The 27,772-nt window shown below is 43.9% G+C and overlaps 2 protein-coding genes across 7 annotated transcripts in view; both read right to left on the reverse strand.

Annotated features, from left to right (window-relative positions):
• Window positions 1-678: 678 nt before the first annotated feature.
• RNPEPL1 (arginyl aminopeptidase like 1) lies at window positions 679-20,304 on the reverse strand. The gene is made up of 11 exons (XM_048314564.1): window positions 19,430-20,304; window positions 12,907-13,047; window positions 12,108-12,259; window positions 11,569-11,685; window positions 10,164-10,399; window positions 7,768-7,881; window positions 6,640-6,752; window positions 5,836-5,944; window positions 4,212-4,439; window positions 3,797-3,939; window positions 679-3,110 (listed from the first exon to the last, which is right to left on the reverse strand). Exons 1-11 carry the CDS (start codon window positions 20,144-20,146, stop codon window positions 2,838-2,840), a joined length of 2,343 nt encoding a protein of 780 aa, XP_048170521.1. The 5' UTR covers window positions 20,147-20,304; the 3' UTR covers window positions 679-2,837.
• A 4,187-nt stretch (window positions 20,305-24,491) lies between these two features.
• ABCC5 (ATP binding cassette subfamily C member 5) overlaps window positions 24,492-27,772 on the reverse strand; it is a 45,864-nt gene continuing 42,583 nt past the window's right edge. For 5 of the 6 annotated variants that reach the window (XM_048313897.1, XM_048313895.1, XM_048313896.1 and 2 more), the window contains 2 exons: window positions 26,722-26,886; window positions 24,492-26,029 (listed from right to left, as the gene is read on the reverse strand). In XM_048313897.1, coding sequence (XP_048169854.1) covers window positions 25,928-26,029; window positions 26,722-26,886 — 267 coding nt within the window. In that variant the 3' untranslated portion in view covers window positions 24,492-25,927. Of the gene's footprint in view, window positions 26,030-26,721; window positions 26,937-27,772 lie in introns of those variants that run through there. The other variant, XM_048313898.1, reaches the window with a different exon arrangement.

Genomic DNA, 27,772 nt, shown 5'->3' on the forward strand with positions numbered 1-27,772 from the left:
ATCTGACTGAAAAAGATCAGAAATGAACAGACCAAAGATAAGGCAAATAAATAGTTTCTATTTAATCACAGTCTAATTTGCCTGTCAATGTGAAGTCTACTACAAATCAAGACAGAAACTAGCCTGAAGCACCAATTTATTTTCTGTGAACAAAAGGAAGGCTTATCTCCACAACCTTGCTGCCAATTTTTTGTCTCTACAAGATAAAAAATGCACTCCTCACTCACAGGAGAAACAGAAGTACCTGGGAGAGGATGCATGGAGTACTTTCAACAAATCTTGCTCTGCTTCTGTGTTTCAGAAAACAAGTCCTAGGAAAAAAGCCATTTGATAGGATCTCACAGAGATGAGAGCAAAAAACACTAACTTACGTCTTGTGTTCTTTAATCAGGAAACAGTCTGTTCACTTCAGTCAGCATTTCCCTGCTCTAATACATGTCTATGCAAACACAGAGCTGATCTGATGCATTTCAGTCAGTTCTAGTAACAATAGATAATATTTACTTTTGATTATTTGCTTTTGCCACCTCCCCAGCACCTTCCTGTGCAGCTTTGAAATAGCTTCCAAACTCCCTCTATCCTGCACCCCAGAAAAGGACAGAACAAAGACAATGTATCAAGTTAGCTCTTCCACACAGCTAGAGCAGGGACGCTGAATAACTTCCCAAAAGGCTGAACTTGTCACAAAGCTTAGTTTAATTTGACAATCATCATAAGGCATCCATGTAAATGAAAAATTCCCACCAGGGTCACAAACATTCTCCCACTAAATAAAACGTGTTAAAACAGAGGCCTGTGATTCCAAAAAACGCTAGTGGTTCCTGGTCTCGACCAGGCTGCCGCTGCTGGCAGTGGGGTCCAGGAGATGCAGCACCAACAGCGGCAACTCCGGAAGTGTAAAGTCAGCTTGTACAAATCTCTTTCAATAGAACAACAAATGAAAAGGAAAGAGATTTGTGCAGAAAACATCATTCTCCATCCTTTCTGGGAAAACAAAACAGAATTTAAAAGATAATCCCATTCAAGGAGCAAAGAGCAGAGCTTGGAGTTCTGAAGCCCAGCAATGCTGATGGCCCATTTTTAAAACTAATGAAGCACTACAGAGGCCTGAGTTTATTATTGCTTTATCCCAGTTCAGCCCAGGCTAAGGCTATGGTGAAATCCAAATTAATTTAAAGCCAGAAAATGCAGATCCAGTAACAGCACCTAAGTCCCCATCCACACATGGGTGTAAACAGATACTTTTGGTGAAGAAAAAAAAACCCTCCCAGATTTCCCCTTCTTCCTGTCTATGCAGATCCCCATAGCAGGGCTAAAATTTGCCCTGAAGTATAAAACAATTTCTCTCTCACATCTCTGTTAGCTGAGCCTCTTCCAAATGTTTTGCCTTTTATTCATACTATCCTGGTGATGCATCAGCTCAGAGATGCCTTGTGGGAGCTCAAAGAGAGCACAAGGATACTCACATGTTAAGAAGTTTGTGGCACAGAGTCTAAGAACCATCATCGCCTGTACTCTGCAATACCTCAGGACACTTTGCCCTCGGCTTCCTGAGACCGAACAGCACAGAAGGAAGACAGTGTCTCCCCATCCTGCATGGCTGGCCAGTGATCCAGAGAAACAACACACCAGGGAAATGAAATGGCACCTTACTCCCACCATAAGTCAGAAAACAGACTCAGGTAAAGCGGGACTTAAAAGTTTCACATCAAGAAAGGTGGTGCTTCCCTCAGACTATTGTATGATAGGGCAACTGTTATTCAGGCAAACATTATTCAGGGCAGTAAAATCTTAGCATGGATATTGTCATGGTTGACTTACAGGCCAAGATTTGCTGAGGATCTTAAAAAAATTACAGGTCTTGTTAATTCCTCCGAAAGGACAGAATAGAAGACACACAGAGTGCATCTGATGCATGTGCCACACATCCTGACATACTAGAAAAGGTTGCAGCTAGACTTGTCAAAACAGTTAAAAAGATTTAGGCATCCAGCTAGTACCAGAACTGATGGCATTTGGGAACCTAATTTGAACTTTTTTTGAAAATTCAAGCCTATGTATTTCTTTATTGCTTGTCCCATCGAGTGCAAAGGGAAAACTGAGGGTAGGGTTAACTACAGAAGGATTCCAAATCCATCATAATGCTTCCCTGTTCTTTTTTATATATTTTTTTATATATATAAAGAGCATTATTATTATTATTATTTAGCCACCTATGGGCAGGGGGGAACAGAAGCTATTTAAAATTAGTTTTTTCTTTAAGCATTAGTCCCCTTCCTCCCAAATCACAATACCTCTGTCACAGGAAGGAGCATAACATGAAAACATGTTTGCTGCCACTAATGATTCCTGAGTCTCTCCTTTGCAGAACGTTAGCCCAAATATCAGGACAATGACAGCTTGACACATACACACTCCCCAGCAACATTCACACAGCAAGTAGGACATGCCTCAGTGGCCTCAGACGAAAAAAAAAAAAAAAAAAGAAAAAAAAGAACACCTCCTCCCCCCTCCCCCCCCCCACTAAACAACAAATCTGGAGAAACCATCCAAAAGAGCCTCAGGAAAGGGAACTTTCCATGGAGAAGCAACAGCCCAAGAGTCCCTGCCCAGTAAAAACTGCATCAAAATATTCATCACACAGCTGGCGGAGATCTCTGAAACCTGGCAGTATCACACGCTGGATACTTGAAGGCACATTTGCTTTGTGTTTTGGAAGAGGAATCCAGTTACAACACACTGCAGCTGCAAGGCTGAGGGAAAGGAGGCAACACTTGGTATCCTTCCTCTGTTCCTGTCCCCATTTTCAAGCTTCGTGGCTGGCGTGAACTGGTGATCTAAGCAGACACGTTGACATCCCTGAGTGAAATGGCACCATTTGTGGCCTCTGAGACTTTGTCCTCAAGCACCATTGCTGGTGTATCTGTAGTGACTGCTGTAGTGTCTATGGCAGGAAGTGGATTCAAGCCCTGGGATAAGATCTGTTGGATCGTTTTCCGCAAATTGGGGTGCAGCTGGTTTTGGGTCTGGTAAAAAATTTCTAAGGCAAAAGACTTGAGGGTGCCAGTGCAAAGGTCCTCGTAAAGTGGAATTGTGTACATCCGAGACATCTGCAAAAAAGGAAAACAGCATAAAAACACTTCAATAAAAGTCAAGGAGTTCAGCTCTTCTACAGTCTTCAGCTACACTCCAACAGCCCAGCCCTGAATAACTTCAGACTGGAGACAAGCAACACATTTCTTCAAAAGACAGATGAGACTACTCTAAGTCTGATGCAAGGATTTTATGAATGGTAATAAAAAAGCATCTGCTTTCTGAGACTGAGCTACTTCCACAAATAACAGAGCTATTTTTTTAAAGGCCAAATAGAAGAGGCCACATTGAACACATGCATTAACCTTTTGCTCCTGCACAATAACTACTACTGAAAAGAACTCGATGAGCTCTAGCCTTGCTTGAAGTGTAATTATTCAAATAATCACATTATTTAGTAGTGCAAAAACTTGTGGTCTGGAAAAGCCAGGGCTGCTACAAACCAATAAAAAAATGCATGGGGCAGAGCTGGGACAAGGGTATTGAGTCAGGCTAGAAAAGCAGAGATTATCTGTAGGCATTTGAAATTACATCTGCCCATTCCTCCCCACCGCTAGCAGGTGAGCCATGCTCAGCCCCTTCGCAACACACCTGGGCTACACTTGGCCAGGAAGCAGAAGTTCCAAGGTCTTTCACGTCGCATGTCTCATGCACATGTCTCATGCACTGAGAGGTGCAGTGATTTTAATCCAGCAGTTAGTACCTGGTTTTCCAAGAAGCGACGGACTTTGTAAAGGTCTGGATAATAGTCATTTCGGACTACAATCTGCAACCAGCGGATACGGATTTCTGCATTCATGGAGTCCAGCTGAGAGGAGTAACATTCCGAGAGCTTTTTTATCACCTCTGAAGAGAGCACACACACAGAGAAAGAACTGTGACCTATTTTGTCAATTTTGAGGGTCATCAGAGAATAACAGTTCATAAAATCACAGAATCATAGAATCTGTTGGGCTGAAAAAAGACTTTCGAAGATCACGTATTTCAATCCCTCTGCCATGGGCAGGGACATCTACCTGACTTTACATCAATTATAATGTCAACCAGAGGTAGAGATCCTCAGAATTCAATCAATTATTCCAGGGAGAATTTTCTACTATCCTGGTAAGAGTACTCACCATGTGGCAGTGGTGATCCATCCAGCAATCTGTCCAGGAAAAGCACAGTTTGGAACGTTCTCCATTTAGTGAGGTCAACACTGCTGGCAGCAGCAACAGAGTCCAGAGGCTCTGTGGTCCAGAGTTTGAAGAGTGTCTCCACTGGTCTGGTCAGACTGGATCCCTGAGATAAGTCTGGCTCAGCTAACGGAGGTCCTGTAGCATTGAGCCAACGTTCAAACTCCAGTCCTGGAATGAGGAGTACCAAAAATGTGGAGCAGGGATCTCTGCAGGTGGCTTGGCTGCCTCAAAGTTCGGGACTGCTTCTGGCATAGTTAAGAGAGGTTCTAACAACAGCAACCAATAATTACAGTGACACAACAGTCTTAGCAGCCTCATTGGGATAGCCTATGGAACAGGTGGAAGAGTGCCAGCAACACCTCTCCAAACCTCACCATGAGTTTTCTAGAGCTCAACAGTACAGTAGGTACAAGAAACACACGTGCTCTTAAGGCAGCCAGGCTGACAAGTACCTGTGTTCAAACTATGCTCTAATATTTGTGTGCCTGCATTTCTCTCTCAGAATTTTGAGGAAGACTGAAGAATATGGAGAAAACACACTTTATTAAAAAAAAGAGGGAGGTGAGAGGGCTGACTAAACTCCTCCTACCCACCAGTAAACCCAAGCAATTTAAATTTATTTATACAACTAATAACAAAAAAACCAAGTTTCTTCAAAAGCAGCAGAGCCTGCTTTCCAACAGAGCTCTTCCTCTTGACCTTTTACCACCTCAATACTTTCCTAACTCTGGGCAATACTTCCTGTTCCACGCCATCTACACTAAAACTCCTATCTTCTGCACCCCCTGAATATTAGCCAGGCAAAAATTAGCAAATGCTGTGGTTAACTCATTAGCCAGCCAGTGGGCCAAGTAAAACACAGAGCTGCTGAGCTCATGCTGCAGCTTTTCCCACAGTAAACTCACGCATCTACACCTCTCCACAGGCAGTTCCCTCTCCACAAAGCTTGTAGGCATCCAGTATCCCTAAGAACTATACTCTGCTGGTCTGGTTTAAACTGACCAATGGGCTCAATAGCTACTTGCAGGGATGGACACATGGCAGGATGAGTCTCATTTCTTTAAGCAAGTGAGATAATAAGCAGCTGGTACTCCACAGACCTTCCACAAATCCACCAACAGCTATAAATAGGGGATATAAAGGAGAGTGAAGCATTCTGGAAGAGATTTTATGTGTATGAGTAGGATCTTGGGAAAGTTACAGTTCTCAAAGCATGTTTTCTGTTATTAAAATAGATGAAATTTCGAAGTGTGTTCACCTTTTCCTTGCATTTAAGCATGTGTAAATCTCACATGCACTGATCATTCTGTCTGCAGTGAAAGGTGAGTTAATGAGAAAGTTAACCAAGGAACACTCAGCTAATCAATGCCAAAACTGTCAGCAATTTAAGATGGTCTCATTCCCCAACATAGAGGCAGTAACCACATATTCTGTCAAGAACACCTGGTTGTTGCCAAACGGTTTTGTTTGCCTTAGCGTTTCCCTATGAATCCTCCAAGCCAAGCACAACATTTATCATCCAGGTTTTCTACAGTGTTTACAGTTAACTAAGTAAATCTCCTACCTGCTTTGCTCTCAACACATTGCTCTTTCAGCTCTGGAAAAAAATTCAGGAAGGAATCCAGAAGATCTTGAGCCACAACACTAGTAAATTTATACTTCTCAATGTAGGCCTAAAATAATAAAAAGTTCAAATTATGATTAGGAGCAAGACAGCTTCCTTTTGACGTAGAACCACTGCATGCCACAACAACAAAAATAATACAAACATAAGAGTAAGTATTTGAAGGTTTAAAAAAAATGAAGAAAAATATCCTCCCTCCTCACCCAGTTAATTAAAGAAGCACCATTACAAGAAAAAAAAAGAGTAGCTGCAAATACATTGACAGCTGAGTATCATTTCTTTTTCCTTTTCCAAAACAAATCATTAGCTGACAATTTTCAATAGGTTTTGCAAGTGTGGTTCCAGGCACCAACCTGCCCCAATATAGTAACCCATACCCTTTGTCACCCTGGTTTAAAAACCCCAAGCTAATACTTCTTAGTAGTGAATCAAGTCACATCTTTCCAGTCAGAGGCAATCTGCTGGAACAGCTTTCTAATTACTTGGAGCACAGAACAAGAGATAACAAAAGTATACTACTATTCTGTATGTAGCACCTCATAAGCTCAGAATCTCAGAAATCTTGTAGACAGATTCATGTAGGTTGACAGACAGGCCCACAACATTTCTCCACCTCTGACACACTTGTATTCAACTTTACCCTTAACAATTAGCCACAGTGACAGAATCTGGGGGGAAAAAAACCAAACAACAACAACAAAAAAATCAGCTCTAAATCTCAAGAAAACACATATTTACACTCACTCTTAGGAAGGAGTCAAAGTGTCTGGGGTCACCACAAAGCTGGGACAGGTAGTAAACAAAGCAGTAACCTTTTTCATAGGTGAAGAGGTTCATTAAATTACTGGGATTTACACCTGAAAGGAGAAGACAACATGATAAACTCTAATAAGGAGAGTGATTTCCAGCCCTTAAGTTATACAGGCCCCTCAGAGATCACCAAGGCAACACATAGTGACTTAAAACAAGCCTTGTTGTCAGTACATTTAAGTTACTGCAGTAAATTAAATAGATGCAGTCCAAAGCACAGCCTGAAAAATAATTTTTTTTTTTAATCAATCTTTGTAAGGTAAGTAGTAATTCCCAATGGAATAAGTCACTTCAAACTAGAAGTCACTGAAAACAGATCTGGAACTGGAGAACAAATCTTTTTTTCTTTTTGCAGCGCCAGGTTCTGGGAATCACCACACCACAAATTTTCAAAGACATCAATATAAGGTAATCATTTCTTGCTGCTCCTTTTCTGAGGCTTCCAACACATGCTTTTCCATCCCATTTGGCTCCAATATCATCTAGATTGAAAACTGCTTCACCCACCCAGATGTGACCCCAGAACTAGAGAACTATCAGTGAAAGAGATAGGTAAATCAGGAGTGCAGTCATGCATCTGGCTCAGGGAATAACCAGTCTCTGCACAGCTCAACTTAGAGCAAGTACTTGTTTATCTGCATGCTGAATACATACATACATAGTTCTTAAATGAATACATAAAGAGAGCAACATTTAATAGCAGAGGATTTTACACAATGTTTCCAAATATTTCCATTATAAAATAGTTTGTTTTGCATATCCAGAATTTCAAACCCACATAGCTTTCAAGGCAGGTTTTTACATTCTTTCTACTCAGCAAATCTGTTGTGTTCTTACACAGAACAATATCTGTGTAAAGATGAGTTATCCAACTTTGAAAAAAGCTTGAAAGCTAAGCTTCCTTATTTATTTTTAGACTCGTTTACAAACCAGTACTTCTTTCTCTTTTTTTTTTTTTTTCATAAAGGATATGTAAAAATTAGTCTTCTTTTGTCTATATTCCACCATGGACATACAGATGTGTGTAATTTTGTGTAGAGCAGCCTCAGCCAAGAGCAATACCTGGCTCCAGTTTAACTTGAAGCTTGCTGACCGGGTTGTCTTCTCCAAGGAGCTTCATCTGCCTGTGGAGAGCATCAAGGCGGAATGCGGTCTCCAAACATGTGAAGGCAGCTCCTACCCCAGAAAGTAATTGTTAGTTATGGGAAAATGATCAGCAAAACCTGACCGGGGCAGGACTAGCACAAGGACAAAGTAAAAGCTGCTGCAGGTGCAAAAGATGGAACAGTGAGACAGAATCACAGTAATGTAATGGCAGAGAAACTTGAGTGCAGAACATCCTTGTAATGAACAATGGCAGTCAGAGCCTAACCCAGTGTATTTCCTCACTCTGATGATGCATCGGGCTGCATTGAAAAACAAAGCAGCATGAAAACTATGCTAAAGTTTACATCCTAGACATCATCTTATCAGTTCTTGCAAGATAAGGAGAGCAGCACTACAACAAATTTATTGTACAGGTAACTTTCAGGGAGCAATCAAGTGCTACAAAAACATGCTGTCACCAGTGCCAAGGATATTACTAAGGAAATGTCACCTCTTGAGTGGAAAGAGAAAAGGATTGGATTTGGTTATTGTATTATAGATCCTGTGTATATTTTTTAAGCTTTATGTATCATCCTACCTGTTTTTGTAAAAGTTTTTCACCTTCCTCTCATTAGGACTCTTTACAGTTGTGACTGGGTAAACTACTCCTTTCTCTTCCCTAACTGCAGCGTAGAGCATTCCATGCTTTCAAACCAAACTAGCTGTATTACACGGCCAAGGCAAGAGATCTTTACTACGCCCTTGCAGACATCAGAAGCTGCGGAAAACGGATTTTCAGATTCAGAAGATACTTAACATCCATCACTATTAACATTTTAGCCTTCTTTGATAAGTTTTTAACCCAAACAGAGGGTTTGTTACATAGATACAACCTCAGTCTCAATGTAACACCCGAATCCTACATAGCCCAGTGCGTAGTAAGAACCAGGATATGTTTGGAAAACAGGAGAGCCTGCATGAGCAGACAAAGAAGTGGATGTGCTTCCCAGGGGAAAGCAAGAACTAGGATAACTAGTGTTAAGGGCAATGACTTCATGCAACAGAGAGGAAAATTAAGCAAGATCCAAGAGGAGTGGTAGTCAGTGGATTCAAATTTCCCTAAACAGTATCATTACAAACATGCCTTTTTACTATCAATAGAAGACACTCCAGAAATTATGTCAGAAATTGTAAGATTTAGATCAGAGGTTTGTCTTAGAAACAAAATAGAATGGAGAAAGAGCTTACTAAAGAATGGCACTGGGAAAGCCTTTTTTTAGTTTCCTAACAAATGCTCCTTGAAACAACCAGTTCTAGAGAACAGACAAAATTCAGCAAGGGTTTTGTTCTATGTTGGATGGACAGACTAAGACGATGAATAGGTTGATATCTTCTGACCTACTCACATTACTGCCATGTATAATGTGACTTAGGACAGTAGTACCCACTGAGAATTACTCAACATAAAACAGCTTTCAAAGAAACATAATATGCATTGTAACATCTCCATAGATGCTCAGAGCACTTCTTTGCCTAAACTTAATTATCATCAGCTTGTGTCCAAAAACAATATACATGAATAAAAACAAATGCTTTCTTCTAAACACCTTTGCTTCCAAGATTTCTAGGAACTTTTCCAAGATTGTTTACAATGGATGCTTGAGAAAACACATGGAACTGGCTTTTAAGAACATAACAGGACAAACTGGAAAAGCATACGTTCCCATTATTCACTTCAATAAAAAGCCAATTAAACTTAAAAGCAAGAGGAATAATTTACTACTTATATTCTAAAGACAGCACCATAAAACTGACCTGTGAAATTCACTGACGCAAGCAAAGGCAGGGCTTACAATCCTGCAGGAAGCCTCCAGCACATAAACAGACAGCTACATAAATCTATACTTTTTTTTTTTAGTGCTATTGCCATCATTCTTTTTATCAGTAGGTAGCTACTAACTGATCAGAATTAAAAGAACACTTTTTCACAGGACAGTTATTTCACAATATAACTGTGATAAGACTTCTTATCTTTCTCTGAAGCATCCTCTGCTCACCTTGCTCTGACATATCAACATCTGCCTGGTAACCAAAAGTAGTTCCAAGTCCCCACAGCACTGTGCTAACACACTTCACTCAAAGCCCCTGATACCATATCAGATATTGAGCCCACTAAAGCCAAGACAACGTCAAACTCTAAGTATGCAAGATGTTCAACACAAAGTTTGGGGCTGTGTGTGGGTGTGTGTTCCAGAAATAAAACCTAACTGAAACCAGCTCCCTACAGACTTCTGAGCTTCCAATGCAAATACTCTATGCAGCCAACTCTGAGTTATGGTAAGAAGGAGCACAAGAAGTTTCTGCAGCGGTACCATAGGTCTCGGTGGTGATCCGGCGCTGCGCGTAGGTGGCCAGGCCCTCACTCAGCCACATCTCCTCCCACGTGGCGTTGGTGACCGCGTTCCCAAACCAGCTGTGGGCAACCTCGTGAATGACGTCAATGATCAAAAACTCATCGCTCTCCAGAATGGAAGAGATGATGAAGGTCAGGCATGGGTTTTCCATGGCAACAATAGGGAAGGATGGAGGAAGAAAAACAATGTCATATCTAAAATTAGGGAGAGAAGAAAGAAGAAAGGAGATGAGTAAATTGCGGCTAGAAGACACATAGTAACACTTACTTCTTTCAGAAGACACACAGTAACATTTTTCATTCTTTAGGGAAGGCTCTTCTGAGACCTTCTCCTGACTTCAGGAACAAACTTTCTGGGCAAGTGGTGCCTACTTCTTCTGATCAGAGGATCACAGAATTTGTTTTGTTGGCCAAGGACCTGCTTATGTTTGGACATAAAGACTTGACAGTCTTTTGATGTGCACCAGATCCAGCACATCCCAGAAGCATTGTGCTCCCTTCACACACACAAACTCATCACAAGTTGTGTATCTGGGAGCCAGAAAACTGTTTACATTATAAACAGTAGTGTAACATGGTGTTGAGTCCCCAGAGACTCCCAGGAAAGAAAGAGGCTAGGAAGCTGTCAATGAATTCATTGATTTCCTATACATGCAGTGTCAGCAAAATCACCTTAATCTGTCTGCTTCAGAACACAACAGTAATATTTGTTTTGTTTTCTAAATTTCTTTACTAGTGATGAGCACTGGCACACTGGGCCACATTCTCAGATTATTTCAAGCAATATTTTATAAGTTAACAACAATGCGATCTTCCTGCTTACCTTTAGCAAAGAAATATATGAAGCTTTTATAATCATTTTCTTCCATCCAAAGAATGAAAGTATTCTCTCAAAACCACTCATTTTTAACACACAGTCCAGCTATTCAAGAACTATTAATGTTGGTTTGAGAGACTTGGACTCTCAATGAGTCTGTACTGAGATTTTCAGTATACTCATGCATACCACAATAAATGCAGAAATAAATGAGATTAATAAAACAACCATACATTTTAAATGGTGTCTGGCCCCATGCTGGACTTGCATCACAAAACACTGTAGTATGAAAAACCCTCACTCCTTAGGAAAGACCCACTGTTTAGAAACCTCCAGTTCTGCCCTGCAAACCAGCTAAAACACCTCCATGCCTCCATGGTCCTTCCTGCCACTTGTGGAGAGAAAACTCCAGAGTCTGTTTGCAACTACTACAATCGTGCCAGTTAAAATGCTGATTGGCCCTTCTATAGGGAGAAAGCATGACCATTTCTGAATACTGTTTTATTTTGTTCCCATTGCACATTCCCAGGAGACTGATTAAACTCACCTTCCCCATATATAGGGGCCATACAGACTCTCTGCAGCTGTCAACCAGCGTTCAACAATGCCAGAAAGCTTGCTGATGGCTGTTGGCAGCAGGCAAGGCTCTGCCCACACTCTGCTCCTGTCAGAAAACAGAAAACATCAGGTGATACTTCAGCAAACTGAATTATCTCTTAGAAAAAACAGCCTGTCTGCTCACCACACTTCCATGTATGGTAATAGTGCAAGGAGACCTCCCATCAGACCCAGGCCCTCCTAGGCTAATGCTCCATGGAACATGGCAAGAGGTAACCAAAAATCACTCCAACAAGGCAACGAGAAAGCAGCTGTAATGACTTCAGGGGACAGTAGGCAACATTTATGAAAGAGGAACATATCTTTGCCAGTGCAGTGCCATGAATTTCTTTACACCCAACTACACTTCAAACTCAGTGCTCACAGTTCACGGACCCAACTGTTCTCTTATCAACATCTTTGCTACTTTACAGTATGAAGCACTGTACAGGGACATAAAATGCAGAATGAACTCACTGCAAATCTTACCTTGGACCTATGTCTGCGTGTATGAGGTCTCCAGCCACCAGGGCCACTAGGTAGGCAGGAACTGGATATTCCATGTAAAATTGATATACACCTTCCTCTTCTACGTAGGAGCTTTGGGTGGCACTCATCAACACCTGTATGCCTGCTGGAGCCTGGAAGACACCATCATACACTTCAACTCACCAGATAATCACAGCTGAATGACTGAATCACAAATCTCTGGTTCATTTTCATTTAGGCCTGATGATGTACATTAAAAACAATAATTTAGATAACACAAAATGTAAGATTTCTGTGAAGTTTTTACACCACAATCTGCCCAGTCCATGGAAACATACCAACCAAAAATATGAATCCTCCTATATGCCAGCTGCCCCAAAAGCACCCACATATTAAATTATTTCGTCTATACAAAATGCAACATTATTTGATGCTGCTTTCAAAAAACTTCAGGTTTTTTCTTTCAAAATTTAGTACAATACAGTTGAATATTATCATCAATAACCCCTATTGGAAGGGACCAGCCAAATTCTCTCTCATATTTCCATTTCACAATTACTCTTTCAGCATTGAGGACAAGGAAGGCAAGACCCACGTGGGATAGGCAACAGAGTTATGTTTGTGGCACTACCCTGATTCTGGTCCAAGAACCAGAATCACTCCAACAGTTTAAAAATCCAGTATTGCTTACAACACTGAATCACAATATTTTTAGCAGGTGTACATACACGATGTAACTATGCTTTCACAGGTTAACAGCAACTAAGAGCTCCATGAACCATTCACAGCCATCCCTTACCTTGACAGTAGCTGAGTAGGTGCATTTCACTGCAGGGGTGTCAAAGCAGGGGAAGAAGGAGCGGTTACACACCGAATGTCCCTGTGTGAAGACAAAGGGCTTGGCATTGCCGTACGTCAGCTCTGGATCCAGCCACCAGATCTGTTAAAACACAACAGAGGGAAGAAGAGGTGAGGGAAAGGGACAACAGGACAAAGATGAACTGCCAAAACCAAAATGTGAAATCAAGACGATTGTGGGGGAGAAACACCACCTCAGCTGCTCAGCTGCCTGGATGAATACCTGCCACAGGGCACATTTCCATCTCCAACTGTACATCTTTCTACTCCAGTTTATTTTCCAGAAATGCTCAGAAAAATTTCCTGCTGTCTGCACACTGAGTGGTGACACATAACAGTGACTTACAGCCACTCACTATTTCTGTTGTATCAATTTACTTGATTAATAACAAGTCCCTAACAAACATCCACACAACCTTCTTGTCAAAGGGAGTACTCTGGATACCTCCATGTTTATAACTCAATATGAACAGGAGTAGAAGGGGTCAGGTAAAACAGCTGAAAAAAAAAAAAAAAACCACCCCCAAAACAAACCCAAATCCACAAAGTAAAAATCCCTGAAGCTGAACTGTGTACACAACATTATCTCTGACCCTGACACTGCCCTCCTGGCTGAAGCATCAAACATTTTGACACTATGCAAAAAAGTCAGTATATGTAAGAAACATCTGGTCAAGGACATTGGAGGCCCCTTTTTACAGAATGGATAAGGAGATTCTGAGTGGTCACAAAAGGAAAGCCAACAAAACACACTACTGAGCATGTCAATTTTCAGTATCAAATAGCAAAGGAATCACAAGTCAGACACCCAGCAAATAATTAGAACATATTAAGAATAATAAGAAAAAGTCCAATTATTTGCCTTTTGGTTTTTATATTTCAAAAGTTTGTGCTTGCTCATGCTCCCTGCCTCCAACTTTGAAGTGCAGGAGCAATTTTAAATAAGGATTTTCTTGTAATCCTAGAACTCTGGAGCTGAACTTTGATGGAAAAAATCAAATATTGTGAAATTTGCAATAAAATTGGAACCACTGGAAGTCTTGGAAACAGTCAAGCACAAGGAATAAAACTTCTGAGTCTGCCGAATTCTTAGCTCAAAGCAACCAATAAATCTGAGATCAGGGAACAGCAGTTAGTGCAAACACTAGTTCAGTTCTGGTCCTCAAGGGAAAGCAACGAAACACAGAAGAGAAGCCTGGGTACTAAGTCTGCTTACATTTTAACAACATATTACAGCTCTGCCTCCTAGTTAACTTTTGGAAGTTAAAGTTTTCTCTCTCTCCTTCTGTCCTATAAGGTTATTTTTTGGTATCTTCTTCCCTTGCCTTTAGACCTTTTTCCTCAGGTGCCAATGTGCTCCTCTCCCAAATCATCCACTGGAGCAGCATCTGCAGGGATCAGTGAAAGGTAAGGACAGGAAACACACAGTCTGCAGCTTTCAGTTATTCCTATGGAGTCTCACACTTCCACTGGCAAATGTTTGGGGGTTTTTTAGGTGGGAGGCATTAGAAAATTAAAAACCTTTATCTAGAAGTAAAATTAATCTCTTGAAATTTGTTTTAAGATTGCCCTCTTCTATTTCAAGCCTGTAGGACCAGAAACAAGCTCAAAGCTGGACTTCTGAGGAGCCCTGTCTGTTCACATCCACGTGCTGCATTTCAGCACACTGCCCACAGCCTTGGGGCACCTATACAGCTACAGATTTCCATGAATTACATTTCTCATAGATATCTGCATTTCACAGCAAGGAATATAATTTCTGCAATGCCACTTTATGGAACTGGAGACAGCTATTCCAGAAGGCATTTGGGGACATATATCTCATTAAACACCAATAACTAGTAACTTCCACCCAGAACACACATTTGCAAAAAAATGAAAGTACTATATTTTAATATAGGGTAGTAGTTTTCTAATGATCCAGGGAAGAGGCTCAGAAATTAAATTTCAAAGATCTGCCCCAATGCCTTTTTTGACTCCTCTGATCAGTGGCTTTGTGCTTTTATCATAAAGTCTGACTTCCAATCTGTATCGTTGGTCCTGCTGAAGAGACTCATCTTCAAAAGATTGTTTCCTTTACTTTTTGAGAGACAGAAAAGGCTAACAAAGAAAACAGAGATAAGGCACCACCACACCTAAATCGCTTACAACACTTGAGTAGGAAGGAAAAAGGGCTGACGATGTCTTTACAGCAGAGAGATAAGGGGAAGCTCTCCCTGAGCAGTGCAGGAGGAAAACATAAGCAGGAAGGGAAGGGGAACCAAGAGCTGATTCTTGTTTACAAGAAACTCCATAAATTAAGGACAACTTCTTTTCAACCAGTCCTGCTTTATTTGACATTTGGTTGAAGTTAAGTGAAGCACCAACCCCAAGAGCCAAGAGGGAAAACATTTGCAGAGGATGAAGTATTTTTTTCCCCTGTTTTCTAATGTCTGCAGCTACCTGGCAAGCCTCCGTCTCTCTTTCCAGACGCACTTGGAACAATGATGAAAGTTATCCTGAAACAATATAAATAGATCTGTAATATAAATAGACCAGGCTATGCTGCTGGACAGAGGCAGGGCTACGGGCTGGGGAAAATGAGTGTAAGCAGCATCCTAGAAAGGAGTGCGAGGCCCAGGGTGCTGCTGGGGCGAGCAGTGGAGCATAGGGACAGAGCAGCATTTGGGGCTGTAGCATCTACTCCACATCCAAATCCCTCCTGCACTTCCCCTTGGGAAATACATGTGACATCATCATCATGCTCTTCATTTTTATCTAGCTTTTCATGTATACAGGAAAGCTGTTTCACACATTAAAGCTGTTCTGTGGTGCATTTCAATTACAAAGACCTGCTGCATGATTCCTCTGCTGAACAAAGGCTTTGGGCAGCCCAGGCTTTTCCCTGCCCACGTATTCTCACACTTCATAAGGCACCTGCCAAGAGTATAATTTTTATTGACTTAGATCATAATCTTTTGCCCAAATCTGGCAAATGACAAAGGCAATTAGCTAAGCCTCTTTTAATCTTAAACCTCTCCATGTTTTTACATGCATTATTGATGAAGGTCGCAGGAAGAGCTGCAAAGCCACAGCTTCTGTTCTAGGCAAACAAGGTGCTCTATCTGATCACAAAGTAAACAAAACACCTGAGATGCAGAGCATGTGACGGCAGCAAGGCACACCTGGGCAGCAAGTCATTCTATGGGGACTGAGAAATCAAGACAAATCTAAGGAATTACAGGGAAGTTTCTAGCACTACAAAGAGGACTGTCCTTTCTGCTAAATCCTGAAGATGAGGAAATGTTACAATTTTTTATACCAGAACCCAGAGCAGAATTTGCATTTAAGGAAAGAAAATAGCACTGGTGTTAAGATGTGCACTGCCAAATCAGAGGAATGACACAGTGGGCAAGAGACAGGTGTAGATTTTTCTCTCTAGGGAAGGAAAAAAGAAAGTGTCACACAAGAGTATTACCAAGAAGTAAGGGATGAGGGAGAAGGGGAGGAAGAGCAGGACCACTGTCCCCAACACACCTGATCAGTGTGTGCCTTCAGCCCACACCAGGAGAGATACAAAATGATTGTGACAGTCTTGCCTCTGATGGCAACTGGCAATGTACTGAGCATATGGTTTCCTAACAGCACAGGGAGCTGGAATGCTCTGTGAAAGGCAGATTTAATCTCTCAGCTGTCTCTCAATGTCCATCAAACAACCAAAGATCTTGGCTCCTTCCTCCACACGAGAAATAATGGGATAGTCAAATAACATGTCCAGATGGCCCAAAGCAAGTATAGCAAGACAACAGGTTTCCAATTTTAAACCCACTACTATCTCTGCTGCTGATCTTACTGCTAACATATTCACACTGCACTGTAACATGCATTTACTGTTTTATAGGTCCCACAAGTATGCTAAAGGTCCCACAGAAAATAAGCCCTGACCTAAGGAGAATATATTCCTAGAATGGCCAAAGAAAATAGAACTTTTAGAAGACAGAGGTCTAACACTGTAAAATTGTGCCTCACTGGCAGAGAAAAGGTACTGCCAGAATATTTACGAGACATGAGTATAAGCCAGTTGACCCTTATATGCATATGGGTTAGTCATCCCTGTTAAAGTGCAATGCTGGGCCAAAAACCAGCAATGACATAGAGCGCTACAATAGCACCAAACCACTTTGGATCCAAACAAAATAGTTCAGCATGCTGAACATGAAGGGCTACAACAGGTGCTACTCGAGGACAAATACTTTGCCAGCCAAAACTTACAACAGTGAGTGAGCAAACATGGTAGGGTTTATGTCAGTGAGCATGCCTGCTTCTGCTTTCCAGTATCGCTTGGGAAGGGCAGTGCATGTCCCTAATGCTGTGACCATCAATAATCTTGACATGAGTCCTTGCAGCTTCATTTCAGCTGAAGCAGGACACGCTGTTAAAAGTACAATAAAGACTTCAAAAAACAGGATAAAGAATAGGTAGCTCACCTCTGATCCATGGGGAGCAAGACAACAACAGAGGGAATGGAAGAAATGTCCTGCTCTCAGCATCCACACAGGACTGCATGTGGGGCCAAGGAAGCAACACGTTAATACAAGGTGAGACTAAATGGATGTCACATCAATCAGTGCTCTGAAGCTTCCAGTGGTTTTCACATCATTCCCAAAGCCAGATCAGTATTCCAATCGTACTGAGATCATTTCTTCATAGACTCAGCAGGACAGGCTGCCCCTTTGGCAACAGGACTGGCAAAACTCGGGAAAGCACAAGCTGGTCTAAAATAAAACAATTTGTTCAAGAGGAGGAAAGCACATTATCATGTACTTTGGGAGGTGTGGCTCAGCCAGACTGAGAACGATTACAGAGCACACAGCAATGCCAAATTAGCTTTAAAGCCTTCTCACCATAAACAAGGCAGAGAGCGGACAAAAGAAACAGGTTTCTTCATAAACCCAGGAAAAAAATAATGAACAGAATCTTCTGAACAGAGCATTGTACAAGGAAATAGTAAAGCCAGGAATTCCAGAGGTGAAAAGGAACAATATCCAAGTGGATCTGAACTTTAAAAGCGCCAGAATCTTCGTTTTTGCACTTTTAGGGAAGGACTAGAACATTAAAAAGTTACCCTATGACCACAGGAAACTTCCATCAATAAAAATCTTCATGTGGAACTCACTATTCCAAGCGAGCCAATGTGTAAGACTACCCAGATCATTCCAATGATGAAATTACTTTTGTGATCTTCCATGTAGTATTAAAATTAGACAGAGAAACATCCAGCAAACTCATTCTAATCAGCAACACTTTCCTGTCATGAGGAAAGGCCTACTATTTACTTCCTGTGGGTTGTTTTGCAAGAAGCTTTTACGTTCAATTCCTGCTCTTGTTAAATACATTGTAAAAATCAAATAGATCGACACGTTTACCAGTTTTGACCAGTGCAACAGCAACACCAAATCAGAGGGCTGAGAGTAAATTCCTTTAGGCAAGATAGAGGCAACAAAGTTGCTAGACTCTCAAGAAAAAAAAAAATTTCTTTTGCAAATAGATTCACGAACCACGTGACGAAAATCACCTCAGTTTAATTCCCAACCTGAACAGACTGTACAGTAATAAAAAGAACTGATGTTCAAGTGGGAACTTCATATTTTCACTATCATAACTTCTTAAAAACACAAGGTCTGACAGGCAGCACCTAAAAGGCCGGGAATAAAGTGGTTCTAAATACCGGGGGTTTAAAAGAAGTGACAGAATTTACAAAGCATTTCACTGTTGAAGAAAGCTAATCCACAGACATGGAAGCACCTCCATGGCCACATCCAAAGGGGTGTTTTGGGCCATTTCTCATCCCTTTTTTCAGCAGATAACTTGTAGGAACACGTAGAATCACCCCTGTTCTCAAAGCTCCTGACCACGGCTCATTGGAACACCAGCCTAGGTGCGCAAGGCCTGATTTTGTAAGCAGCTGGCAAAACCCCCAGGGAAACTCCTGAATTGTGGATGACATAATTTGTCCTGAAGGACTGAGTCGAGGCAGCAGTTTTCAAATTTTCACTCTCCTCGCCAGCAACTGCAATGCCCTTAAAGAACGAAAAACTTTTAAATTACTATTGCGGTGGAGGATGAATAGCCTTGGGGTCCACTCGATGGGAGAAGACAGGAGGGAGAGCAGCTGGGTCGGTACGAGCACCGCTGCTGAGTGCGGCGGGGGACGGCGGGGCTAGCAGTGCCGAGAGCGCCTGCGGGCAGGGCACAGATGCTGCTGCCCAGCGGGCTGGCGCTGCCAGGCGATGAGGACCAGGGACAGGACCGGAGGGGCTGGCAGGGAGATATCTCCCACCGCCTTTGCTGCAGGGCCGGGCGCTTCCCCGACGGTCACTTAGAACAGAAGTGAAGATGTGCGACAGGCACGGGCGACACGGGAGGGCTCTGCCAGCCGCTCCGGGACCGGTTTCCTACGTTACCAACCCCTGCCCGGTACTCACGGCAGGGCCGTCGGCCGTCGTGTAGCGGACGATGATCTGGAAGGGCTGGTGCGGCTGGAGGGCGGCGGGCAGGGAGACAGTGAGGGACGAGCCGTAGTCGGTGAAGGGGTCCACCCTGAAGCCGAGCGGGCAGGCGGAGCAGGGCGGCTGGGAGAAGAGGGGCAGCGGCGGCGGCGGCTCGGCGGCGGCGGGCGGGGGGCCGGCGGGCGGGTCCCCCGGGGGGGCGGCGGGGGGCAGCGGTCCGGCGGCGATGCAGGGCGCCGAGAGGAAGGTGGCGGTGGCGGGCGGGCTGGCGGCGCAGGGCGGCGCGCAGGGCGGCGGCGGCGGCGGGCAGGGCGGCGGGGGCGGCGGGGCTGGGGCGGCGGCGGCCTCGGCGGGCGAGAAGGCGAAGGCGCAGGGCGCTTCCCCGGCCGCGGCGCGGCGGAAAGCGGCCGAGAGGACGCGCAGCGCCGGGTGCACGTCCAGCACCAGGGCGCGGGGCTGCGGGCGCAGCGCGCAGAGCTCCAGCACCAGGCAGCCCGCCAGCGCCCGCGCCTCGGGCCGCAGCTCCAGCCCCAGGTGCAGGTGCCTCAGGCTGAAGAGCTGCGAGCTGGACGCCGATGCCACGTCCGGCGGCGGCTCGGGAGGTGGCGGCGGGGCCGGCGGCGCCTCCGGCCCGGCCGCGGAACCCTTGCGGCAGCAGCACAGGCCGGGCGGCCGCGGAGCCGGAGCCGCCATGGAGCGGCGGCGGAGGAGGAGGAGGCGGCGGAGGCGGCGGCTGCTATGTGAAATCCATGGGCGGGCGGGGAGGAGGGAGGCCCCGGCGGCCGGAGCGGCCGGGGCGGGGAGGGGGAGGCGGAAAAGACCGGCCGAGGGAACGCAGGGCCCGGGCCCGCACAGCAGCGGCGGGCGCGGCCGCCGGGGGGCGCCGGGGGGCGCTGGAGGGCGGCCCCGCCCCGCCCGCCCGCTGCGCGCGCACCCGCCCCGCCCCCGGCACCGCCTCAGCCCGGCCCGGGCGCAGCCGAACACAACGCGGGCGTCGGGACAGCCCCGATACCGGCATCGCTGTCGGGGGAGCAGCGTTCACTCGTTCGTTCACTCATTCATTCGTTCATTCCCTCACTCACACGTGTGGGCATCCGCGCGTGCTGCCCTGAGCACCGGCAGCTCCGTCCAGCCGTTCCCCTGTTCACAGGGCAGCTTTAACCGGCCCACGCAGAGCTTCCCTCTTCTCCCCCTACCCCACCCCAGGGCCTGGCCCGGACACACCGATTCCCAGCGCTCCTGCTCTGGGGACGGCCATTGGCATGGCCACAACGCCCCGCTCGGGTGGCTCCTGTCCCCTCACAGCCAGCTCTGTCCCCTCCGCACAGTGAGTGAATGCCTCACCGTCCCCCGCTCCTGGCTCCACGACAAACACCCCCAAAACCTCCATACCACGGCTCCTAGCAGGGCTGATTCTTGCACCCTCATCCCACCGGTACCTATTTTGGCTTCCTCACTCCTCCTGGTCACACCCCCACATCGAGCTCACAGCTAACCCTAAATAGCCTCCCTTCTTCCTGCACCCCATATACACCCTTTTAAAAATCCTTTCCCTCCCAGCTGGGCTGCCTGTAGTTTCCTGTCTCCAAGTCTCACTGAAAACTGGCCCCAGAGCCCTGCTCAGATATAATGCACTTTACTCTTCCCTAGAACTCTAGGTAATCAATCACACACCCTATACTGCTGCCTTCCTAAATGGGAAAGGACAGACACCACAAAATTATCAGCTTTGTACAGCACTTGTTTCTCTGCATGGCAACAGCAGGAGTCAGCAAGCTGGAAGGAAGGAGGTCTGTGCAAGTAACTGTGATTTGCACTCCCCCCAGCCCAAGGGCAGCGTAAAGTCTCTGTTCCATGTAATGACATTTCTGTAAGTTATTTTCACTCTAATTTTCACTGTTATGCTTTGCCTACTGCCTGATGAGGCTCCAACACAAGTATTTTGGATAAGACAGGAACATTTCTCACATGGTTGTGGGTTTAATGAACCCACAGTGGTACATTCTAAAAGCCTCCCAAGCCTTACACTAACGGCTGCAGCATCTGCACCAAATTCCAGCTAAGTTTCCACTGTATCATCACACCAGAGGCACAAACTGTAGCCTCAGCACATTGTGGCTGCAGTTACCAGCTCAACCAAGGGTTAAACACAGAATCACCGTCTACCAACCTGAAGCTAAAGAAAACCTTTGTGTAAAACATATATAGTTTTATATATAGTAGAACACATGCTACAGTTGCAGTAAAAAAATAACACTCAGGCTCTTCGGTTGCTGGGTACAGCAGCGTGCACTTTCTCAGTGTTCTTTTGAAGAACCTCCAAAGAGCAATTTTGTCATTGCAATAAATTCCCTTGTAACTAAGAAAAACACTTTGTCCTGCCATCTTTTCTGTCCGTGTTCTTTAATAAATCAAACGTCCTGCTTTTATCCTTCTCATACCTTCTCTCACTCATACCAATTGCCTTTTGAAAAAATTCAGCTTCCTCAAATTTTGTTTCCAGTGATGCACTAAGGCCTGTGTGACCTGGATTTCACCTACAGGTGATGTGCAAAGCACAGCCCAGCAACCTCAGGATCTGACCCTGCATGACCTTCACCACAGGTAAGGGTGAAATGTCCTCAGGTGTTCAAGCCAGCACAACTTCAGGGCCTGATTTGGCACTTAATTACATCAATCTAACTGCATGTTATCTCCTGGGTAATTTTAGAAGAATCCTACCTGTGCTTTGGTTGAAGTCCCAAGCAAGTGCAATGTGTCCACTCATCAGACTGACAAGATGAGCAGGAACACATTCTCTTGAAGAGGCTCTAAGCTTTTGATAATGAATCAGGATCAGCTGCACTCGCTGTGTTTGGACAGAATAAGCAAAACTGACGTAATGGAAAGTCCAGAGGACAATACAGTAACCAGTTATCCCAGACAAATCTCTCTCCTCTTGCACACTTGCTGGTCTTGGGCCACAGCCTTTGCTGGAAGGTGTGCTGGTTTTGGCTGGGCTAGAGTGAATTTTCTTCACAGTAGCTGGTATCAAGCTGTGTTTGGGGTTTGTGCTGAAAACAGTGTTGATAATTCAGGGATAGTGTAGCTGTTGCTGAGCAGGGCTTGCACAGAGCCAAGGATATTTCTGCTTCTCACTTGACCAGTGAGGCAGCTGGGGGTGCTCAAGGAGATGGGATGGGACAGAGCAGGGACAGACTGATAGATATAGACAGATATAACTGACCAGATAGATATTCCAGATCATATGGCATTATAAAAGCTGGAGAGGAAGGAGGGGACATTCAGAGGATGGTGTTTGTTTTCCCAAGTCACCATTACCCACAATGGAGCCCTGCTTTCATGGAGAAGGGTGGGACATGGGGAATTAAATACCTTGTTTTAGTTTGCTTGTGTGGCTTTTGCTTTCCCTATTAAACTGTTTTGATCTCAGCTCTCAAGTTTTCTAGCTTCCTACCCTTCCAATTCTCTCCCCCATCCCACAGGACTGTGTGGGGCTTAGTTGCCAGTTGATATTAAACTAGAACAGAAGCATGTGCTATCTCCATGCTATTTTGGGCAGGATTTCTTTAAGGAAAATCTCTGTCCCAATCCCAGCATCTTATTCTATTCCTCATAGGATGAAATCTTCCCTGGGTATCACACTATAAATTCTAAAGCAGAATCCAACTCCTGAACCTTCCAATCATCATCAACCTCTTGTAGAATGCTCCAAAGATACAGATATTTCAGTCCCATTTGTAAATATTAATGTTTCTTCCTTCCACTTCAGTGATAGGGCCCTTGGCCAGGCCTCAGCTTGCTCCTGTGGTTTGGGATGAAAGCCAGTAAAAAAATTACAGCTACCCCTGTGAGCAGCAATACTTCAGTGCCTGTGAGACAAATGAAGCACAGAAGTGATCACAACAGAAAGAACATTTCCTTCTGTCAGTCTCTGTCTTTAATTCCAAAGTAACAATGCTGCAGCTAAGGTTTAACAAAATGGTTGAGTTAATCCCTGCTGTTCACAGGTGACTGTTCACCTGCTCCATCACAGGCCCTTGTCTGACACCTTGCTGAGCTGTTTCAGCTCACCAAAGCTGCAGCAAAGATTCAGCTCTTTAGGAGAGTGTAACTGGGAAGCAGCAGTTTGGGGCAGTGAACGCTGAGCAGTTCCCTCTCACACCTATGCTACTGTTACAGCCAGCACTTGCTGAAAAGAGCAGCCCCACTTCACCTCCCATCCAGGTGGTGCCTTCCTGTCTCCTTTGTACAGCATTCCTGCTTTCTGCAAGTTAGCTTTCTGATCTGGACCACACAAGAGCCACTGCTGGCATCAGGAAAGGAAGAGGAAGTCCCAGCCTGGAAGAAGAAGGAGGAGGATAAGATCAGGATGGCTCCCCTTTTGCCCAGACTGCCATTAGCTCAGCCTTAGCTGTAAAGTAAAGCCACACACTGACCCCAGCAGCACTCAGAACCAGGTACATTAGCCCATTTCCTTCAAGTGAAATGCTAAAGTCCATGGGGCAAACTCCAGGCCTGTGAGCAGGGTAAGGTCTGTGCCAGCTAATTCTTGCTTTGGAGAAGAGTTAAGAACAATCACAGCAATGCTTTTTGTGCTACTTCCAGCTACAGCGCAAGCTCTGTTAATGCCATGATTTGCCTGTGGTACTGGTAGGTAGAAATGCTTCTTTCTGTGACTTTGCAGTCATGTCACACTATAAACTGTAGTGCTTTCAGGTAAAGAAAATAGAAAATCTGAGCCTAAGAAGGTCTTCCACCTGACCTCAGCCCTTCTACTTGGCTTGAATACTTGCACTATAAATTATTACTTCCTGTACTACTTAACATACATGTATTGCAAGCAACCCCCATGCTTTTAAATCACCCACCACACTTTTAAAGAAACACCTTTACTCTGAAGAAAGAAAGATTGGACCTTGATGCATGACAAGAGGAAAAAACAAACAAACAAAAAAGACTGCAAACCTGTTCCCCAGGGCTCAGAAAGGTGCAAAGTTATTTATGTGCCCAAAACAAACCACTTAAGCCAATAAAATTTACAAAACCCAAAATAGTTTTATTTACTTTTCAGACTTCTGCCTCAATGAGACATTTTGCAAACATGCTAAGGCTACAAAATGTCCAAGTTGACAAAGACATGCAACGCTGACCATTCAATAAGTCACAGCTATCACAGGAGCAACTGTGTCCCCCCGGGCCACAGGTCCCGAAAAACAGGGATGGTGTACAGTGATCATGGCAATGCACTACGCAGAACCCAGTAACCTGAGGTAGGTCATTTACAGTAAGAAAACCATGTCCTACACCAGTGTTACATCCTGATCAACAGGAACCCCTTTAAGGTTCCAGAAGATGTGGGGTCAAGGACTGCTTCCTTAACAAGTGTGCAAGAAAGAAACAGGAAATATCAATGTTGATTAATCTTAGTATAAGTGAGCAGAACAAAGAGTTAGTGTTACCCATGCCAGTGAAAGCCAACCTAAACCTCTGAGGAGTGTTAGCAGCTTCAAGATAGAGAGTCAGTCAGCTGAAGCAACTCTGAAAAGGCTTTCCTGCCAGCATACAGGGTATGATTTGAACCTTATGATTAATTTGTTACAGATCATTCCACGAACAGTAAGATTTTGGTTGTGTTAGATCAGCGAAGCAGGAAGAGCTTGGGCTGGCTTGCATTAAAATAAACTCTGCTGATACAGTAAGAAATACTGTGTCAGAACACTGAGAAAATGCAAGGCCTTAGTGTGACCCAGGAGTGGTTCCCCACTCTGATCACTAAAAACCCTGCTTTGGAAAAGCATTATGGGAAGCAGCAGCCGCTGCTGTGGTGAACATTAGCAATGCCCCAAATAGCTTTGATAAATTACAATGCAATAGTTACACCACAGAGCTCTTCTCTGCTGCGCTAGACAAAGATGTGACAATAAAGGACACTATTGCAAAGCTTCACTTCCACTCAGACACGCAGAAAATCTGGCACTAGGAAAAGACGAACTGTAAAAGACAAAACAGTGTCTGATACCGTCCGATAACAAAGCCAGATCTCTGGTACCATAAACTGTACAAAAATGATAGAAAAGAATATGCACTGTTATTAATACAGTGCTTATTTTAATATAAAATAAACAGCTTACATTTCCACTGTAAATATAGGCTATATACAGAATTATGTATAGATATAGCTACATGTATAAAGCTTCATTATAGGCCTCTGATACATTTATAACTATGGCTCCCTGAGCCATTTGTAGAGTGCATTTAATAACAAAAAATTAGTAAATATGGAATAAATACAATAATAAAAACATTAAGAGTTCTTCTGACATGGTTTTAAAAACTCTCTGGCTTGACACATTGTGCTAAAAATTAAAAGATGAAAAGGCAATAATCTGCGAGGAGGAGGAGGAAGAAGAGCTGGCCTGCCACAGGCAGGGAGCATAGCTCTCCAAAATTAAAGTGACTTTGCCCTGAATTTTAGCCCTTGACAGCAACCTTGTTCTCTGCAGCAGCAAACATAGCATAGAAGCGCGAGTTCTCGTTGGCCAGAAGGGCAGCTGGGGTGTCGAATTCCACTACCTGAAACCAAACAAGGCAGGTAAAATATGTCAGTAAAATTCAGCAGAAAATTGACTCCCACCCCTTGGACTTGTGATGTGATAGTAAAGAATAGAAAACACAGCATTCATCTTTAGATGAGACACCAGGCAGTGAAAGTACATGCATTTATGGATACTGTAAAGCTTCAGACTGGCTCAAAAACAGGAACTAACCCAATAGCAAGCAACCTCTGCTGGCTCTGGCAGAGGCAGATACTATGGGCTTTTGCCTTCTCTACCTTTAAGAGCCTCACCCAATGTTCTTACATTTGATTTAACTGTTTATGACTCCCAAATGGAAGCCTGAAAAATAGGTAAGTATCTGTCATAGGCATGCTTGATGGCACAGGGCTTTATCAAAGTAATGGGACACTGCCCAGCAGGGATGTTTATGTTATTACCCATCTCAGAACTAACCTACAAAGGGTATTTCAAAAATATTTTTAAAGATAAACTATTATTCTATGGTACTTTCTCAGTGCGAAAACAGAATTTTGCCATCTTTGATTTTGTCACAGTAAGGTAGCAACTGATTCTGTTGGAGTATTATTACCAAAATCCTCTGTGTAAATAAACACAGAGGATTTTCTACCCTGCAGTGCAGTTGTTCCCTCAGTTCAGTCTGCACACAAGGCACCACCAGACCAGAGGCAGAGACACCTCCCTGCTCACCTGTCCCTGTGTTAGCACCATGATCCGATCACAGCCCAGGACTGTGTGCAGGCGATGAGCAATTGTTAACATAGTGCAGTCTGCAAACGCCTCTCTGATGGTCTCCTGGATCAGTAAGTCTGTCTCTGTGTCCATAGCAGCTGTTGCTTCATCCAAGATCAATATCTGAAAGCAGCACAGAATCCTGGCTGTTACCCACAGTCACACCTTCCCTCCTGAATATAAAAATACATAGAGTAGGCAGAATGGCCATGGCCAAGAGTTGTCACAATCAGCAATCCTTACAGAATCGTGGGCACAAAAGCAGTTTTTACAAGTAGCCTTTCAGTTTTCTTTATGTAATTGCCTTCAACAAAGGATCACACTGGGAAGACCTATGGATCACACTTACATTTTATGGTCACATCCTAGAGCTACATCTGGATTATGAACCGGGCCTCAACTTTCCTACTTTCAGTTTCATATTCAGTAGATTAATCTCAAATACAAATTTTACCAGTAAACTAATTTGACACATGCTTGGTGGTGACATTCCTTCTGAAATGAGTCAATACTGACTAGGCTTAATACTTTCCTTATGCTGAGTAAGAATTCTCTTACTCTCAGACAAACTGATTTGGAGTGACTTTTTGTCACAGCTGAACTGGACATGCTTTGTGCAGGTACTGCAGAGACAGTAACTTCTGCTGAGTAGTCTGACTTTAAAAACAGATGCAGAGTGAACTTTAAAATATTATGATATGTTGCATTTCAGACAAAAGGTTCTTAAAACCCGAATCCTGGTCAATCTCAATCCAAAAGTCCTTTCTCACTGTAATTATTGTTTTCCATTCCTGCAAAACCTTTCACTTGGCTGGCATAGCATGGTCCCAAACTCTACTTGGAGACCACATTTTAGTAGAAGGAAAACACTTGGCTCATATCCACAAAAAGGTGGAAGAAGGGAAGAATCTGATGCTCTCCAGTAACAGGACATGGAATAAAAGATTAGGCCAGTCTGACACACTATTGTTAACACTTGCAAACAACACCTTTCCAATGGCAGGACATT

Source organism: Corvus hawaiiensis, chromosome 10 (genome assembly GCF_020740725.1).
Source record: "Corvus hawaiiensis isolate bCorHaw1 chromosome 10, bCorHaw1.pri.cur, whole genome shotgun sequence".
NCBI classification, from domain to species: domain Eukaryota; kingdom Metazoa; phylum Chordata; class Aves; order Passeriformes; family Corvidae; genus Corvus; species Corvus hawaiiensis.

Excerpts from the sequence above, each read along its gene's own strand:
- RNPEPL1 (XM_048314564.1), bottom strand. The coding sequence starts at position 20,146 with ATGGCGGCTCCGGCTCCGCGGCCGCCCGGCCTGTGCTGCTGCCGCAAG. Across the intron at positions 13,048-19,429 it reads CGACGGCCGACGGCCCTGCC|ATCTGGTGGCTGGATCCAGA; the intron begins GTGAGTACCGGG and ends GTGTTTTAACAG. Across the intron at positions 3,111-3,796 it reads GTCGCTTCTTGGAAAACCAG|ATGTCTCGGATGTACACAAT; the intron begins GTACTAACTGCT and ends CCTTTTTTGCAG.